This window comes from Lissotriton helveticus, chromosome 3_1 (assembly GCF_964261635.1).
Source record: "Lissotriton helveticus chromosome 3_1, aLisHel1.1, whole genome shotgun sequence".
Lineage (NCBI taxonomy): Eukaryota > Metazoa > Chordata > Amphibia > Caudata > Salamandridae > Lissotriton > Lissotriton helveticus.
In genome coordinates this window covers 2,114,280,441-2,114,299,026 of record NC_136061.1, presented here as the reverse complement: position 1 = coordinate 2,114,299,026, position 18,586 = coordinate 2,114,280,441, and the positions used below count along the sequence as shown (strand labels likewise).

Below are 18,586 nucleotides of genomic sequence, written 5' to 3'. Positions count from 1 at the left end.
CAACTTAAGCGATGTGCTTGTTGACCTCCTTCAGCAGGCACATTTCCCACTTATTTTCTTGCATCATCAGCTGTATATGACAACAAGCATATGCCAGGCAGTGCACCGGTAATGCTACCAAACAACTATGAGCAGGGTGGGCCGATGCACCGCTAATGGCTTGCTTCAGTGCAAACAGTCTGATACATGGGCCAGCGCACTACGAAAAGCGCTATCAAGCGCAGTGTATTCGAATTCTTGGCCCCCTGCACTGCTCAAACCACTGTTGCTGCTCCGAGCTGGATGCTTTAATTTATTGACTGACATACTGCACAATTAGTTGCTTTCGAGTGCATTCAACATCTTACAGACACTTGTCCCCGCACCGCTAACCCATTTAAATTGCAAAGAGCTGCGGAATCCTGCCGAAGTGAGGTCCACATAAAAAATAAAAAATCTTGTATACCAGGAGCATGCCAGACAGTAGCAAATCCTGAACGTCCGGGAGAAAACATGCGGCCTGGTAGGAAAAACACAAAGTGGAAGGGACTTTATAATTTTTTGGGGTAAAAAAAAAATGGGGAGGATACATTCATGGCAACTACAGAGAGTCAAACAGACACGCTACAGGCTTGCTCCCCCGCACAGCAATGCGCACTCTACTCCTTGCGCCACACCGAGTACGGGGCGGGTGTTTTCACTCCATTTGTAAATGGTGAAATGGATGATTGTTATGCAACTACTTATGGCACTGCACGTTTATACTGTATTATCTGTCTCGGAATGTGGTGATGTTGGTTGTACGGGCAAATGATAAATACCTTTTTTAAAAAGACCAGGCTTGGGGGGAGTGACCATAGTGGAATGTGTGATGTCCCACTCACTGAGTTAGTAATGGGACAAGGAAGGGGATGAGTAGGTAATGGTCTTTTTGCAGCCTTCTGATAAGATTTATTTTCTCACACTCACCAGTAGAGGTCAACCAGGGGTCACAAATGGCACTGTAACTAAGGCGAAGGAAGCGATCCTCATCCAACCAGCTTGGATCTGTATTCCACTGGGGCGAAGTGCTTGTGACAGTCCAAGATTCTGTGCTCGAAATGAGTAATTGCTATGGAAAACTGTATTAGTTCACTGATTTCCACAGGTTTTCACCTCTGTCTGCGCTCTTTTTCCCACACATTATGGATGATTTTTCCTGCTGAAATGTGCACAGAGAAAACAACTCCCGAATGCAGTGTTCCTGCACAGCTCTTAATCTTAATTCAGGAGTAAAGTCATGTTTACAACCCAAAAGGAATTGCAATAAAAGCAAAGACATTGTCTGGATTATTAAACTGTATACTATTGATTTAAGAAATTGTACAACTTCTCCCTAGAATAACTGACATATTTGCTTTCTCACTTGCCTGCGATTCGTGTAGGTGTTCCACTGTCTGAATGAAATTCTGGAGTTGTGTCACAGATTCTGCTCATTCATCAGTCAAAACCTGGGCCCTTTGAATATTCAAGGAGTGGAGCAGCTGGAGGCCCTTGGAAAGGTGGGTGTCTTAGTTCATTCTCTTTGACTAAATCATACATTATTAGTGTTATGCTAGCAGCTATACAGTTGGTAACAGTTCTTAGAAAATCCAAACGTGCAGTCCATCTAGATTTCTTGCAATTCAACATTTGCTATACTTGTACCACTGTGGTTATAAAAGTCATAAGGTTTCCAGTAGCACACCCAGTACTAGTGATGTGCTCTAACGCGCAAAGGCTGACCAATGGGAATGAGATTCTGTTTTTGTCTTATGCTCTATCAAAAACAGAACGGTTTTGGTTTCATGCTTGCACCTTAATTGGGAATTTCACCAAACTATGGGAAAAGTGGTCGGGGAGCTTAGGATCTGACACGGAGGCAGACAAATTGAAGACAGTACTACAACATACACCACACGTCTCACCTACTGCAAGGTTTAAGCACCTTAACGTTTTGCCCTAAAAGATTACACAATATGTGCCTGGGGGTGCCTCCCACTACACAGGTATGATTCCAAGGCAGACTTCATGCATGTGACATGGCAAAGCATAATTATACAAGCTTACTGGAAAAGATTGTATCGGTATTAAAAATAATTGCTTGTGAAAACTTACAGAAAGGATCCCAGACTTGTGTCTGCTTGAATTGATGCCCAAATCCGTCGAAAACGAATTATTTCATAGTTTTATTGACCTAGCAATAGTCCTTGTTGTAGAGAACGGGCTTTTGTTGCAGTTAACCCCCTACACTTTGTGCCACGTTTTTACCTATTAGATGCTGATTTTTTAGCCTGACAGTGCACTGAGGCCTAATACCACCTCGACCTCAGTGTCAGGGCTCCTTCCCTAAAACAAGATGTTGACTAATTGGGCTCCAATTGGTAAAGGGCTTTAGCAACCCTAATAAATGGCACTCCAGGTACCGAGGGCAGATGTACTAAAGAAGGTCCCTAAGGGTTGCAGCATATCCTATGCCACCTTAAGGGGCCTATATACAAATTCCACACAGACTGCCATTGTAGGTTGCGTGACATGGCGCAAACCATGAGTGAAAAGATAATATGACGCACTCATGTGTGTCATGCCAAAGTCACTGTTTATAATATGTGTAAGTCACCCCTACAGCACACCTGTGAGTACAAAGGTACGCTGCATTATATTTGATGTGAGGACATATCTGCATGAGCAGGTATGCCCCTGTGATATCTAGTTCTGTTGCACAAGTTACTTACCTTCGGTAACGATATATCTGTAAGAAACAGTAGTTAGTGTTAGATTCCTTACCTTAGAATATCCTCAGGCGTCAGACTGGATCCGGAAAGTTTTGCGTAGCAGTACCCCTGCGTGTCGGTAGGCGTCGTCTGCGCCTCCGTGTCCGTCATCGGCGTTATGGTCGCCGGGAAGACGTCGTCGGAGTATATAGACGCTGCCCTCACGCGCTGACGTCAGTTCTTGTACATAGCTTTCTGCGCCAGGAACGCAGACCCATGCCAGAGACCGACACTGTTGCCAAAAAACTAGGGCCCTCAAAGGGAAAAAACCTCAACCCTAGATATTGGTCCACAGAATGGGGAGGATGGGTGAGGCGGTAAGGAATCTAACACTAACTACTGTTTCTTACAGATATATTGTTACCAAAGGTAAGTAACTTGTGCATCTGAAAGAAACAGGTTAGTGTTAGATTCCTTACCTTAGAATAGATACCCCAGCAATACCAACCCCTGTGGAGGGTCTGTGGACCAAGATCACACCAGAAAGTCCTGAAGAACTGAACGGCCGAAAAAGCCATCTCTCCGGACTTGGCTGTCCAGGCAGTAGTTTGTAGCAAACGTGTGCAGCGAGGCCCGCTAGCTGCCTGACAGATGTCCTGGAAGGGGACTCCCCGGCCCAGGGCAGTAGAAGCCGCCGTGGACCAAGTGGAATGGCCCTCAGCCCAACAGGAGGCTCCTTTCTAGCCAAGGAGTAACAGACCTTGATGTACAACACGATCCATCGAGAGGTGGTTCGTTTGTGCACCGCCTGTCCCTTCTTCGCGCCCACGTAACCAACAAAGAGCTGGTCGTCAACCCAGAACTGGCGTGTGCGATCTTGGTAAAAGGAGAGTGCACGTTTTGTGTCCAGCCGGTGGAGCCTCTCTTCCTCCTTAGAAGGATGCGGATGCGGAGGCGGATAGAAGGTGGGCAAGGTGATGGACTGCCCGATGTGAAAGGCCGTAACCACTGTGGGCAGGAAAGAAAGACGAGTTTTTAAAACCACTTTGTCCGGATGGACAGAAAGGAAAGGAGGCTTAGAAGAAAGAGCCTGAAGCTCACTTACTCTCCTGGTAGAGGTGATGGCAACCAGGAATGCAGTCTTAAGAGTTAGAAGACGAAGAGGGCAATTGTGAAGTGGCTCGAAGGGAGCGCACATCAGATATGTAAGAATAAGGTTCAAGTCCCACTGAGGCATCACGAAAGGAACAGGAGGGAACATGTGCGTGATGCCCTTCAAGAATCTATTTACAATAGGGGACTTGAAAAGAGAAGGCTGATCAGGAAGCCTCAGAAAGGCTGAAAGGGCAGAAAGGTAGCCCTTGATAGTGCCCAGAGCTACGTGTTCCGGTTGGGGAAGGGAGAGAGTTCTGCCGCTGACCCAATCGCGGTTCGTGAGCCACCACTGCAACTGTTTCGCAGTGCCCTCTGAGATCTGGACGTAGTCGGACAGGTTGCCCTGATGGTGTGCCCACTGAAACTTCAGGTCCCACTGCAGAGCCCGCATCCGCCACCGGGCGTGATGCACCAGAAGGATGCAGGAGGCCATCAGCCCCAGGAGCCGCAGCGTCAACCTGACCGAGACTCGGGATAAAGGCTGAAAGACCGGAATCAGAGTCTGAATATCCCGAACCCGCTGTTTGGGGGAAAAACCCTAAACTGTGCTGAGTCCAGAACCGCTCCGATGAAGAGGAGCTTCTGAGAGGGACACAGGTGTGACTTCGGCACGTTGATGGAGAACCCCAGCGAGTGCAGGAGGTCGGCCGTAGTCTAGAGGTGGGAGACGGCTGTTTGGGGCGATCCCACCTTCAACAACCAGTCGTCGAGATAGGGGAAGACTGAAACCCCTAATCTGCGCAGATGAGCTGCGACCACCGCCACACTTTCGTGAACACCCGTGGGGCGCTGGTAAGGCCGAAGGGGAGCACGGTAAACTGAAAGTGCTCGTGGCCTACCGTGAACCGCAGGTAACGCCGGTGGGCCGACAGGACGGGGCTGTGGAAATACGCGTCCTGCAAGTCCAACGCTACCATCCAGTCTTCTGGGTCCAGGGCAGCTACGACCTGAGCCATAGTCAGCATCTTGAACTTCTCCTTCTGGAGGAAGCCGTTGACACTCCTGAGATCCAAGATAGGGCGTAGGCCCCCTTTGCCCTTCTTGGGTACCAGAAAGTAGTGGGAATAGCAACCACGTCCTACTTCTGGCCCAGGAACACGCTTGACGGCCCCCTTGACCAAGAGAGCCGTAACTTCCTCTTGCAGAAGTTGCAAGTGATCCCCCGACATGCGGTGGTACTGCGGTGGCATGGTTGGAGGGGTCGCCTTGAAGGGGGGGGGGAGTAGCCCCTTCAGACGATTTGCAGCACCCACCTGTCCGATGTGATGGAGCGCCAGTGGAGGAGGTGATGGCGAACCCTGCCCCCCACTGGCATCGAATGGGCCTGAAAACTCGAACCAGGAGGATTTTGAGGCAGATGCTGTGTGGGCGGGTGTGGACTGGCCTTGCCTGTGTCCCCCGGCACCGCCACGGCGGTTACCACATCCGTGACCGCGTTGAGGCTGGTTCTGCGGCCTTTGGCTAGCTGGACGTGAGGGGGCGCCCCTTCCTTGGCCACGAAAGGCAGAAGTCTGATGGCGTTGGCCGAGGCCCAAGGACTTGGCCGTAGCCCTGGAGTCCTTAAAACGTTCCAGCGCGTTGTCCGCCTTGTCGCCAAAGTGGTGATGGCCATCAAAGGGCTTGTCCATAAGGGATGCTTGGACATCGCCCGAAAAGTTGGCAGACCTCAGCCAGGCGTGGTGGCGAACCGCCACCGTTGTTGCAATCGCCCTGCCTAGCAAATCCGTGGTGTCCAGTCCACACCGAATGGAATATCGTGCTGCGTCCCTTCCCTCTGCAAGGGCCTGGGTTAGCTTTGCCTGGACCTCCGCCGGGCACTGCGGCAGCACTTCTTGAACCGTATCCCACAAAGAGTGAGAGTAACGGCCCAAAAGGCAGGCGGTGTTGACAGACTGCAACGCCAAACTCAGTGAGGAGTCCAGCTTCTTACCGAACTGGTCGTACCTTTTGGATTCCCGATCCGGAGGGGCGGTCGGAAATGCGTTCTGGAAAGTTGAGGCCTGGATCACCAGGCTCTCAGGGGTGGGGTGAACGGACAGGAAACTGGGGTCGCCCGGAGCAGGGCGGTGGCGTCTGGCCACGTTCCGATCCACAGGGAGGCCTGTGAAGGGCTTGGACCAGGTGCCCAACAGAACGTCAGTGAGGGCCTCGTTGAACGGCAGGAGAGGCTCAGAGGATCTTGCCTGCGGTTTGAGGACCTCAGTGAGGAGGTTAGTCCTCACGGCCGCGACTGGGAGCTCAAGATCCAAGGCCTTGGCTGCCCTAGTCAACACCACGCTGTACGCAGCCCCCTCCTCCGTAGCCACGGTAGGAGGGGAGACAAAACCAGTGTCGGGCAAAGTGTCCAGACCACTGGCCTCCCCAAATTCGTCCCCCCAGTCCTGACTCAACTGGCACTGCAGTGCCAGAGGGTCCTCAGACCCCTCCCAATCCCCCTAGTCATCCATCTCCTGATGGTCCGGAAGAAATGATGGAGCCGGGTCGTCGGTGAAGGGCTCACCGATCGGCGTCAAAGACGCCGCCAGGCGGCGCCGGTCCGACGCCGGATCCGGACCGGGGTGGGGATCGGGGACGAAGACGGCGCCAGGGGCGACACCCTTGGTGACGACGCCAGCGGAGGGGTCGTAAGGTCGACTGACGTCGACACGGATCCAGGCCCGGATCCTGAGGAACCCTGCCGCGTCGGGACCGAAGTTGCTGATGGCGCCGGGGCCGAAGTATGCGCCGGGGCCGAAGCCGCCGGCCCGCTTGGGCTCCCAGACGGATCCGCTGGGCCCGAAGGCACCTCGGCAGGAGCCGTCGGAGGGAAGCACGACCTCATGGTCATGAGGAAGGCGCTGATCTCCTCCGGCGTCGCGTTCAGCCCAGGGACCGGCAGGTGTGGAGCTGGACGCGGTGCTTGCGGCTCCGGCGGAGCCGCGTGGGTGGTGTCGCCCGAACCCCAGGCCACGTCGCGCGAGCGTCGGGAGGAGTCAGAAGAGAGATGACGCTTCTTCAACTTCTTGTGCCTCGACTTACCTGAGGACTTCGATACCGATGAGTGGTGTCGACTCACCGAGCTGTGATGACTGTGGCCCCGCGACTGGTCCCTCGACCTCCTCCTGGACTGGGACCTCGAGCGGCATGGGCCCACTGCCAGATCTCGAGTCGCTTACGGGACCGCTCCCGCCTAGCTTTCGACGCCAAGGCCCGGCAGTCTGGGCACGACTTGTCATCATGGTCGTCCCGAAGCAATAAGAGCACAGATGGTGGGGGTCGGTAACCGACATCAGTCGGTTACAGTCGTCGCAGGGTTTGAACCTGGGCATCCCTACCGGCACCGCAGTCGATAAACGACTCGAGAAGATCCAAAATAGATCGAAAAAAGTTAGTCAAAAAGTGACTAAAGAGTACTGCTCTTTCCGGATCTGCACTTGCTGGCACGGAAAAAAGGTCATCGTGCGAGGGTGGCGTCTATGTACTCTGATGACGTCATCGCGGCGACCACGACGCCGACGATGGACGCGGAGCCGCAGACGACACCTACCGACATGCAGGGGTACTGCTACGCAAAACTTTCCCGATCCAGTCTGATGCCTGGGGATATTCTAAGGTAAGGAATCTAACACTAACTTGTTTCTTTCAGATACTAGATATTGCAAGTAAGCATGGAAGCCAATTTAATGTATGTAGTGGGCACTGGTCAAAACGAGTTCCCCAACTACATAATTGACAGCCCTGCCAAGTACCACGTATTAGGCGTTATACTAAAGCATTTCAGTGAGGTGTCCGCATCATGGAACTAAAATGCAGTGTCACATATTATAAGAACTCCTCCGCAGCTGTCACCTGGAGCGCTGCCATAGTAATGCATTATACAAGTTGCAGTGGTAGCACACACTGGGCGCTGCTCCTGGCAGGCTTAGAGGCCGTGACTGAGCTCAGCCTGCCTAGTTCCACAATGTAACAATTTGCACCGGGTGCAGCATTATCAATCATGTCAGGACAATCTGCGTCAGTGCCCAATGGCACACACTAATAAGCGGGTCCTTCCTCCCCTGCTGTCTCTTGCGGTTTTAAACGGTGGGCCTCAGCAGTTTTCATTAAGTTCTGGACCTGACCCCACCAGCTCGCTGTCTTGTGAACCACCTGCTGGTACATGCTGTTAACAATCATGAGGATCCACTGGGGCCTGGTTCAGCACGTACTTGCCTTCCTTTACTTTCTAGGCAATACGGGTCATACACCACACTCGATAGTTCAGGCCTCGGGTGGTCAATGCTTTTATCCCCCACCCTGCCACTCCGTGCGAGCTACAGCGGTTAAGTGGGGCTCTGTGCACGGGGCGCAGCACAGCAGGATATCCATGTCCACGATGCCACCGCTTAATAGTACCTGAGCACTCTGGGGGCCCACCTGTTCTGCACCAGACGCCCAGCATTAAGTTTTCACAAGTCATTCCTCTCTCTACTCTGGATGGCGCAGGCGTGCCGAGATACCCATACTCTCAGGGCAGGTTGTCATCAGCTGCCTGGCACCAGAGTTAATTTCCGAGCACAGTGTCAGGTGAGTCCCCAAATACACGTTTTGGTTCCTCAAATAGTGATTACATGATAGTAAAATAACGGTTTGCAAGTCAGGAAATATTTAACTGCTTTACTGAATATTTAATCTTATTGTATCGTTATTTTATTGTGTGTATAGTATTTCGCTCCCCATTAGACACATGAGAGAGCTTTTATATTGAAGCTTGAGCTGGGCCCAGGTCATGAAGAGGTGACCGGTTGCTATGGAACCTGGCTTGGGCTCGGCTAAGTTATTTGTTGGGATCTTGGTTACAGCATACCTGCCAACTCACATGGTGCCACCGTGTGACACACGATATCGGCTCCCATCTCACGGTCTCCTGGTGAGGAGCCGATATCACACAGTGACAGGGAAAACAAGCTGAAAATCACTGTAGATAGTGGTTCTCAGCTTGTTTTGTGAGACTTTGTAATGCAGATCTCCATTAAGGGGTGTGAAAACACCCCAGGACATTGACACCGGCTTCAGCAAGCTTTTCTTTGGAGTAGAGGGTTTGGGGGCTGGGTGGGGTTCAAAAGTGCCTCATTGGTATCTGCATGTCAAGGGACTTCAGGGACAGTGAGACCCACTTTGTGACTGGCCGAGCTGTCCTACTTGCCCCTCTTCAGAAAAACAAAGACCAAGACGTGAGTCTGTGACTTCCGCCACCCAACTCCTCAAAGCACCTATGTGTTGATGCTCCAGAGCCCAAGTCTAAGGGATGTGACAGTGCCAATGGGGTCCCCAGACCCACAAGAACTAAGCCCATTCTAGGGTTTGACCAGCATGGACTTCCAGTTGCCACCTGCAGCCTCTTTCTGCATGCCCCAACCAATCACAAGAGACTCCACCACTGGATCAGACACCAAAAGACACCAATGCACCTGAGCCCCACAACCCGACGAGAGGTGGACCAAGGATCTCCCTGTGTGCCCAAGGATCTCAAGAGTCAAACCTCCCTGTGAGTTCCCCCGGATTGATTTCCCTGTCCCTGTTGCAGCCTCTTTGTTAACCGGACCGTTCTCCATTACAGTGAATGGGACACCCAACACTGTGACACACCTCTGCACCCGGATGCCCCAGAGCTTCCCGACATACCTGTTGGTGTGGCCTTGGACCTTGCCTCATACTTACCTTATGTCCTGAAGAACAGTCCTGTAAGTCTTTGTCAAGTGTCTGAATGTAATGCATATTTGTTTTCTCCAGAGGATTCCCAACGGCGAATTCTAATCAGGGGAGCCCCCAGAGACAGGGCCCAGGAACCGTCCCAGGGCTGGAACCCGAGGAGTCTCAACCCTAAGCTTGTCGAGGCGGATAGAGCTAGTTAAGAGAAGGGGAAGTAAACATGAGATTACACAGCCGGCCTACGACTAGCAAGGGAGAGTGACTACTGGCGGATGTGACGTTTCTAAATGGCCTGCAGTGCGGGAGAGGGAGGAGGGGAGTTGGAGAGGGATTTCAAACATGAATAGCCAATCCGGAAACACATGTGATATAGATTGGCATATAGGAAAGATGAATGTATTAGAGAAGATAGCCATGCAAATGATAAGCCCGGTAATGTAAGAGGGTGTATGTTAATCAACATGCATTGTACAAAAGGAAATAAAATATGTTTACAAAAAGAAAACCTTCTCTCGAGGATAACATTGTCGTACCAGAAAATGCAGTGTCCATTTCTGAAAACTGTAAAAATTCATAACTCAAAAAGTACTTACCTAATCCGATCTTGATATCTTACTGCCTTTGTATATGTGTGATAAATGCTTAGCCGTACCCTCTGATATGCCTTACTGCTTGCCCACACTACCACAAAATGAGAATTTGTGTTGTCATTTAAGCATCTGTAGTTCCTCTAGTGTTTGCCTGGAAACTTTACACAGTGTACCTCTTTTTAGTCCACTATATAAAGAGCCAGCTTCCTATACTCAGGCAATGAATCGCTATGGCTTGAAAGGCAGTGGCTGAATTTTGAGAGCGAGTTGTTGTACACAGAGAAAACCAAATGGGTGAGCATCATGGTCTTTCTCCTTGAGGCCCTGGTCAACAACTAGCAACCTCGCATCTCGTTTCATCTGTCAGGCCCAGCCATTTAAATCTTTCTAGTTTATCTTCTTGCCCAGTTGGGGTATCTCCCAGCCTGAGATTTTTGTCATGTGATGGCCCAATAACTATTTCTTACTTTTTATGAATGATGTAGGGTGAACAGACGTCCTGGTTTTCCCCGGACGGTCCCCGTTTTTGGATTAGTGTCCCGACACTTTTCTCCAATTTAATGAAACGTCCCGGTTTTTGAACAGTGTCCGGGTTAAACATAGAAATGTACCGTTTTTTTATTGGTGTTTCGGTTGAGCATGCGCGCACATGCTCTCTTTGCACTGCTTATGGTGTGACGTCACTTAGGTGAGCATTGTAGCAGGAAGGGAAAACTTGGATACAGTTTTTTGTCAGTATGCGTCATAGTTACATGACTTTTTTTTCTTCTCCAAATTAAAACACAGAAAGGATAGCTAGCAACCTACTGGAGAGATGCCTAAGCAAAAGTGTTCCGTCAGCGAGGAGATACAAAGATCTTTCCCCTTTCTGAGCAAGGTCGGGAACAGTAATGCCAATGTGTTCTGCAAGATCTGCAAATCTACATTCTCCATTGGCGATTGTGGAAAGTCTAATATAAAGGCGCACATACAGACAAAAAACCACAAGTTCTGGGTCGAATCTTCAAGCAGCAACATTACAACTTTTTTGGGTAAGCCAACCCCTGGACATGCTGAACTCAGTAGGGCTACTGCTGAAGGAACATTAGCATATCATCTTGCTAAACATAACCACAGTTTTCGGTCAATAGACTGTACATCAGCATTGATTCAGAAACTGTATGATGAAAAGTTTTGCTGTGCTTGCACCAAGACTGAAGCCTTGATTACAAAAGTACTGTCTCATCTCGCAATGATTGACCTTAATTCTGACTTGAGTAGCATTGCTTGTATATCTATGTCTATTGATGTTTCCAATAGGAAAGAAGTTAAAGAAGTTTGAGCGCTAAGAGACCTGTTGGTGATTTAGCGCTATATAAATACCAATTAACAATAACAATAGCAATAAATTGATACCAATTGTGATTAGTTATTTCAAGTATTTTGAAGGTGTTAAGGTGAAAACTTTAGAGTTTACCTCCATTCCTGGTGAAACATCTTCAATACTCTTTGAACAACTGTACTATGCCCTTCAAAAGTGAAATTTGCTTGAAAAAGTAGTTGGGATTTGTGCAGATAATACTAATACAAACTTTGGGGGAAAGGTTAGAGCCGGAAAGAACAATGTTTTCTGCAAACTTAAGGAAGCTATTCCTCATAATAAAGTACTTGGGACAGGTTGTGCAGCACACATTGTCCATAATGCAAACCGCTGCTGATGGGTTGCCAATGGACATAGAATCTTTTGTGTTAAAATTGTACAAATATTTCCACATTTACACTGTCCGAACTGAACAACTGAAAGAATTTTGTGAGTTTGTTGATATAGATTATCAACGACTCCTAAGTACTAGCAACACTCGCTGGCTTTCCCTACTGCCTGCAGTTGACAGGGTGCTAAAACTGTTCCCAGCCCTACATTCGTATTTTTTGTCCCATACAAAACCCCCAACAGCAATTTTCATGTTTTTCGAAAACACTCTTGCTGAAATCTGGCTCTGGTTTTTGCGCAATCAAATGGCTCTTTTTAGTGACACAATAAAGGAGATGGAAAAGCAGCATGCCAATGCCATAGATATTGCAAGACAAATTACACAATTAATAGGAAAATTGAAGAAAAGGAGAGATGCCTGCTTCATGGGCCTTAGGGTGAAGGAGCTTCTTAAATCCCTCAAAGAACAAGGACTCTCACCAGAAACAAAAATCTGTAACTCTGTATGTGCTTTCTACAATAGTAGTATTGATTACTTGGAAGAGTGGGGGGCATTTTTTTTCTTACTTGAACTCCTTTTCCTGGATCCTTCTTGATGCTGTTCCTGTCTGGGATGATGTTGAAATGTCTCTGTTATTTGTACAATCTGTATTACGCACATTTGAGGTGGATGAACTGGAGCTTTTTGATGAAATCACCTGTGTACGAAAATACACAGCAGATAGACTCACCACATGGATTGACCAGAAGAAGACTGCAGAGAATCGGTGGGTGGAAATATTCACCCATTTCCAAACTCCTAATATTACATTTAATAACATTGGCCTGATGGTCCAGTTTGCATTATGTCTGCCAGGAACTGATGCTCCAGTGGAAATATTTTTTTCCATTATGAATAACACTTGGACTGATGAAAGAAACCAAATGGAACTGGAGACTCTAAAAGCCTTGTTGATCACAAGGGTCAACTTTGAACAAAGCTGCAGTGAGTTCCACAATCGGTTAATAATGCAAGACAAAATTGTGCTGCAGCAAAACCATTCTTCAGATAAGTACTATGCAATGCAACAATAGGCCTTTTACATTAAACAGCATGTTTAGCTGTCTTTCAGTTTGGTCCTACTTTATCGATTTTTACCCTGTGTATATAATTCTTCAATCAAGAATGTCTTTAAATGTGAAAGTTTTAAAAAAAATAAAGCAAACATTATTTATATTTCAGTCAACTGTGCTAAATGTGGTGGGAGTGCCTTTTCGGGGAGGAGTATGCTACAAACAGCAGTATCTGATTTTGACGTGTGTGTGTGTGTGTGTGTGTGTGTGTGTGTGTGTGTGTGTGTGTGTGTGTGTGTGTGTGTGTGTGTGTGTGTGTGTGTGTGTGTGTGTGTGTGTGTGTGTGTGTGTGTGTGTGTGTGTGTGTGTGTGTGTGTGTGTGTGTGTGTGTGTGTGTGTGTGTGTGTGTGTGTGTGTGTGTGTGTGTGTGTGTGTGTGTGTGTGTGTGTGTGTGTGTGTGTGTGTGTGTGTGTGTGTGTGTGTGTGTGTGTGTGTGTGTGTGTGTGTGTGTGTGTGTGTGTGTGTGTGTGTATATATATATATATATATATATATCAATCAAACTCGATAGCGATGCACTTGTTCACTTTCTCGCGGCAAAAACAGCACAAAACTCCTCTTCAATTGTGCGATTTTCTTTATTGTTCACAGTTAACAGTCATATACTTAATTACTAGGAAAACATACTTGGAATTTCAAGGCAAGGGTGGTCACCAATTATAGCAAATGTTGAGGCAAAGTCTCTAAGTAAAATTTATTTTTACTGCCAATAAAAGACCTCTGATTTGTCGTCTGTAATGCTTCATCTCGGTCTGTGGAGGGAGCTGTCATTTAGTCCTTTTTATATGTCTACAACAGCTGTCAAATAGTACTAATTTTATGTTGTTTATGACTGCAAACCGTAGTCCTACTTCTATATCTATGACCTGTCCCTGTTTTTTGTTTTGAGAATCTGGTCACCCTAGAATGATGTGGTTTTTGTGACAGTTACTCTTCTCATTATACATGTATGACCGTATCTGGGTACATCATCCCCTTGTTTTGGTTTTCTCATTAAATATTTGCATCTGGCAAGCAACCCAAAGATAATTGACTATCTGTCTGGAAGCCAACACTGGATGTTGCATGTTGTTTTATGTTCAGTTCAACCAAAATCAAAACTATCTTCAACCTTCTCTTCAGCACCAAAACACTGGACACACATCCTGGCAATACAATTCCTCAGTTTAGAAGTCATGCTGAAAAATAGAATTAATTCTTTATTTTATATTCCGTTAAATAGGCTGCCACTGTGTTTGGCAAGCATCCAAACATGACGATCTTTTATTTTTTTTTATCAATTCCCCCAGAAACCGAAATCCTACATTACCAGTCATCCACTACATACATAATTTTACTATTTTTCTTCTTCTATTCTGTCATCGCTTCAAGTCTTAAGAAGGTGGGTTTTCCTGATGGCAAGGATGACGTGCAGGCATACAATCTTGTGTGGGGGGCAGAACATGGAGAACTGCTTTCTGGGCGGACAACAAACCCCAGGAGACACTTGACCCTGAGGAGGCTGGGCTTTAACGGTGAGCACTCATAGGCGCTGTGTCCTCTCACAGAAGCATGGCACAATGTCGAGAACTGGTTTGTGGAGGGACAACAACCCCCAGGAGACACCCGGCCCTAAGGAGGCAGGGCTGTACCAGCAAGCGCTCTTAAGCACCGTGTGCTCCTGTGGGTGCGCAGAACGAAGATGGGTGCCGAGCGAAGACCGGGCTCATCTTCGCCCTTCATTGACCAAAAGCAGCTGGACTGGGCCACCGCCAGTGGTTTTCCATGATCTTCCTCCTGTGGCAGGTATCCTCCTTCTCCTCTTTCTTTCCAGTCTCGTTTGGCTTGGTTGTTACTTTGCAACTTCAACAGTTTGAAGTATGGCAAAGAGAAAGGCTGCCTTAAAGAAACCCTTTCCCTCTCCTGTTGTCCCGAGAATTTCTACTATTGATGGTTTTCTGGCCCGTGCTGTGGGGGGTTGTTAAAAAAAATCAAACTCGCAGAACCCCGCTACTCTTGATGGGGGATGGTTCCCCCCTTGATGACGGAGTCTGACTTTGTCCACAGGTGACCTTCCTGTATGTCCTGTGTAGCTCGAGCCTTACCCCACCCGATAATTCCCCAACCCAGCCAAGTTTGTGTACCTTGTCAGCACCAGTCCTATTGAGCAAACCTGTGCAGGTTTCCAGTCAGTTAGTGTGGAAGGCCAGTGAATAAACATAGCAGGAAGGCTGTTATTTTTAAAGTGAAACCTACACTGACCAGCTCTGAGTCACAAACCGAGGGTGCATTTCGATAGGGCTTGAATTCAGTGAGCGTCTTGGTTGACTTATGTAGGTTTGAACTTGATGCCTTACTGAGTGCCAAACCTGACCCCATTATCTCTGTTGGCGACCATCGAAACTAGATCGACTAAAATCATGGAATGCAAGGGAGCAAGGTCTAGCGCTAATGCTGCATCTGGGCAGGTGAAGCAAGGAAGCCATGTTCACTCCATTCCTGCTGCTCCAATAAATCTACCGCTGATGGCTGTAACTCTGCCACTGGAACTTCTTGCCGGCCTGCAGTTGTATCGGGCTGTCCTCGAAGGAATGAGAATACGTTGCCATCTAGCAGCACTCAGCCACTGGCAACTATGACTAGGGTGTGACAAGCCAGGGAGGGGATTCCCATGCTACATCTGCTGCTGCTTCTATCCTGTACACGTTTGTCTCGGCCAATGTCCCTGTGTTGTCTACTGAGTCTGTTGAATCGACCATTGAACTGAAAAATAATGTCACTCACTGGTAAAGCTCAAAAACGAATTCATGTTTTTCTTGCTGATGACACATTAATGGTGCGGAGAGGTGGATGGGTTCCTGACATAAATGTTTATTAGAGATGGGATTTCTGGTTGGCTAAGGCTTGCGCCAAAGCCAGGCAGAAACCACCACTCTAGTCCGGGCAAGGGAGTTACACGCTGAAGATAACCCCTGTTCACCCCTTGGTAGCTTGGCACGAGCAGTCAGGCTTATCCCAGAGGCAATGTGTAAAGCTTTAGCGCAACACACACACACACACACACACAGCAGCAACACACTAGGCACACTATAAAAGGGAACTCCACACAAGGTTATATAAAAAATAGCCTTTGTATTATCATAAACACATTAGAAACATAATCACACATTTACACTGTGCCAACTGGCACTAGGCAATATTCACAGGGGATAATATACAGGACCAGGTCAATCGGGCCACGGTTTGAACCATCAGAACAGGTAAGTGATAACACAACCAGTAACCACTGGTACAAACCATTAGCATAAACCTATCATGCATAAATCACTTTAGGCAGACATCTTACCAGCACCTTGCACCGCTTATTAGGTGAAACATAATCAGTAGTAGTGCAATGCACCATTATCTCTGCACGCATGGGTACTTAACCTAGTGCGTTATGCATATCATCATTAGTAATAGTGCACCAAAGTACCCGCTCTCAAAGGGAGCACATACTAGGCAAACACATTACAGTAGGATATTGGTGTCACAGGTTATAAATACATCATTGTCCCTTCACTACTGTTCACCCGTTTGGAGCCTCATCCCCTCAATAGGTGTGTTACCACCAAGTGTTGTTTTCCCCAAATCAGGAGACTCTCAGACGGGAGCCCTGTCCAGGGCTTGCCCCACAGTGCCCCTTTCCAAGTGTGGGCTTTGCCAACTCCAGGCCCCTTCACAAGGCTTCCGCTAGCACCTTGGCTGCAGTTGCAGCTGCGACAATGCCCGTAATATGAGGGAGGGAGCAGGGGTGCAACTCTCCCTGGTCCCCTCCAAAGAAGTCCCCCACGGTGCAGCTGGAAACCATTGGTCACTGGCACCAACAGAGCTCTGGGAGCTTCCCCCTCCCAGGAGACTCACAAGTGCCACAGCAACACCCTCTCTCCGTCCCACTCACCAAACACAGGTGGCAGAGCAGTTCCGGTCACAGCCGTCTGCTGCTCAGTGAAGTAAGGTTCCGGTCACCATGTGCACTCCGCCTTCTGCCAGAAAAGTAGGGCCGGTTGATCTCCACCGAGCAAGATCTTCGTCGACTGGCTTCTCCTCACAGGGTTAGACTCCCATCCAGCGCGTTGCTGGATCCAGAGCGAAGTCTCCCTTCCGTTGACTTCTTTTTGTTTGTCAATCACCTGGCAGGGGCAGCAGGCGGGGCTCTCATCGATACCACGGGAGCCACGCCCACCACCAGGCAGCCTGTGCCTGTCTTCCGGCGTCACATGGCTTCCAGGCAACATGCGGCTATTCCCAGGCTCTCTTGCAGCGGTTTCACTTCCTGCTTTTCGGCCATCAACCACGCCCACAACCAGGCCACAGCTGCCTGGTTTCCTGGCCAGACGTGTGTCTCGGAGAGAAGTCTCCGCTGCTCCTGGGCCTCTTCTCTCCTGCCACAGACAGGGAAATCACAACGCTGGAAGGCAGGAGCCCCCTCCTAGGGCTCCCAGGACAATAGACCAAAAAGATGCCCACCATGTGCTTCTGGTACACAAGAACAGCGCTAGGGGCACAGTGGGGGGGGGGGGCAAGAAGCAACAAGCATTGGCATAGCCAATAGGTCTTACCTTTGGGACCTTATAAATGTTTAGTTATCCAGCACAATATCCTTGGTGCAACAACATCAAGGTTTGCATGGCTAAACACTTATAAGATTCCAAAGGCGAGACCTATTGGTTATGCCAATGCTTATTTTGAGTGAGTGGCTCGTGCAGTTATGCCACTGTGAGTTAGAGATGCTGTAAGTGCTTTTACAGAAGTCCCTGTGACATTGCGCCTCTTCAAAATGTATCTTGGGTCTGGTGTAATACTTCTAGCCCCTATTCCCGTCTGCTCGTACCCAATGCATCCTTTAATATCCCATGTACAGCCGGGGTTGACACTCCTATTACCTCTGCCCTCCAGTGACACTTTACCTGTCACAGGTGATGGTTGACGTGGTGGTGGACGTGGTGGTGGTGGTGGTGGTGAACGTGGTGGTGAACGTGGTGGTGGACGTGGTGGTGTACATGGTGGTGAACGTGTTGGTGGACGTGGTTGTGGTGGTCGTGGTGGATGTGGTAGTGGTGGTGGACATGGTGGTGGTGGTGGATGTGGTGGACCTGGTGGTGGTGGACATGGTGGTGGTGGACCTGGTGGTCGACCTGGTGGTGGTGGTGGACGTGGTGGTGGTGGACGTGGTGTGGACGTGGTGGTGGTGGATGTGGTGGTGGTGGTGGTGGTGGTGGTGGAAGTGGTTGTGGTGGACGATGTGGTGAACGTGGTGGTGGTGGACGTGGTGGTGTTGGATGTGGTGGGCGTGGTGGTGGTGGACGTCGTGGTGGTGGACATGGTGATGGTGGACCTGGTGTTGGTGGACCTGGAGGTGGTGGTGGTGGACGTGGTGGTGGTGGACATGGTGGTGGTGGACCTGGTGATGGTGGTGGACGTGGTGGTGGACGTGGTGGTGGATGTGGTGGTGGTGGACCTGGTGGTGGTGGTGGACCTGGTGGTGGTGGACCTGGTAGTGGTGGTGGACGTGGTGGACGTGGACGAGCCCTGGTAATTTCTCTGTCGTTGGCTCTATGGTATCCTTCCTCCATAAATGAAAGCAATTGTGAAGGACTGGCGAGAGCCTCTTAGGGGGTGAATAGAATGTCCACGCA

The 18,586-nt window shown here is 49.1% G+C and overlaps 1 protein-coding gene across 1 annotated transcript in view; it reads left to right on the top strand.

Annotated features, from left to right (window-relative positions):
• The window catches only part of TUBGCP4 (tubulin gamma complex component 4), a 380,747-nt gene that overhangs the window by 304,371 nt on the left and 57,790 nt on the right, over nucleotides 1–18,586 (top strand). Inside the window, exon 16 of the mRNA XM_078683319.1 lies at nucleotides 1,404–1,520. Coding sequence (XP_078539445.1) covers nucleotides 1,404–1,520 — 117 coding nt within the window. The remainder of the gene's footprint in view (nucleotides 1–1,403; nucleotides 1,521–18,586) is intronic.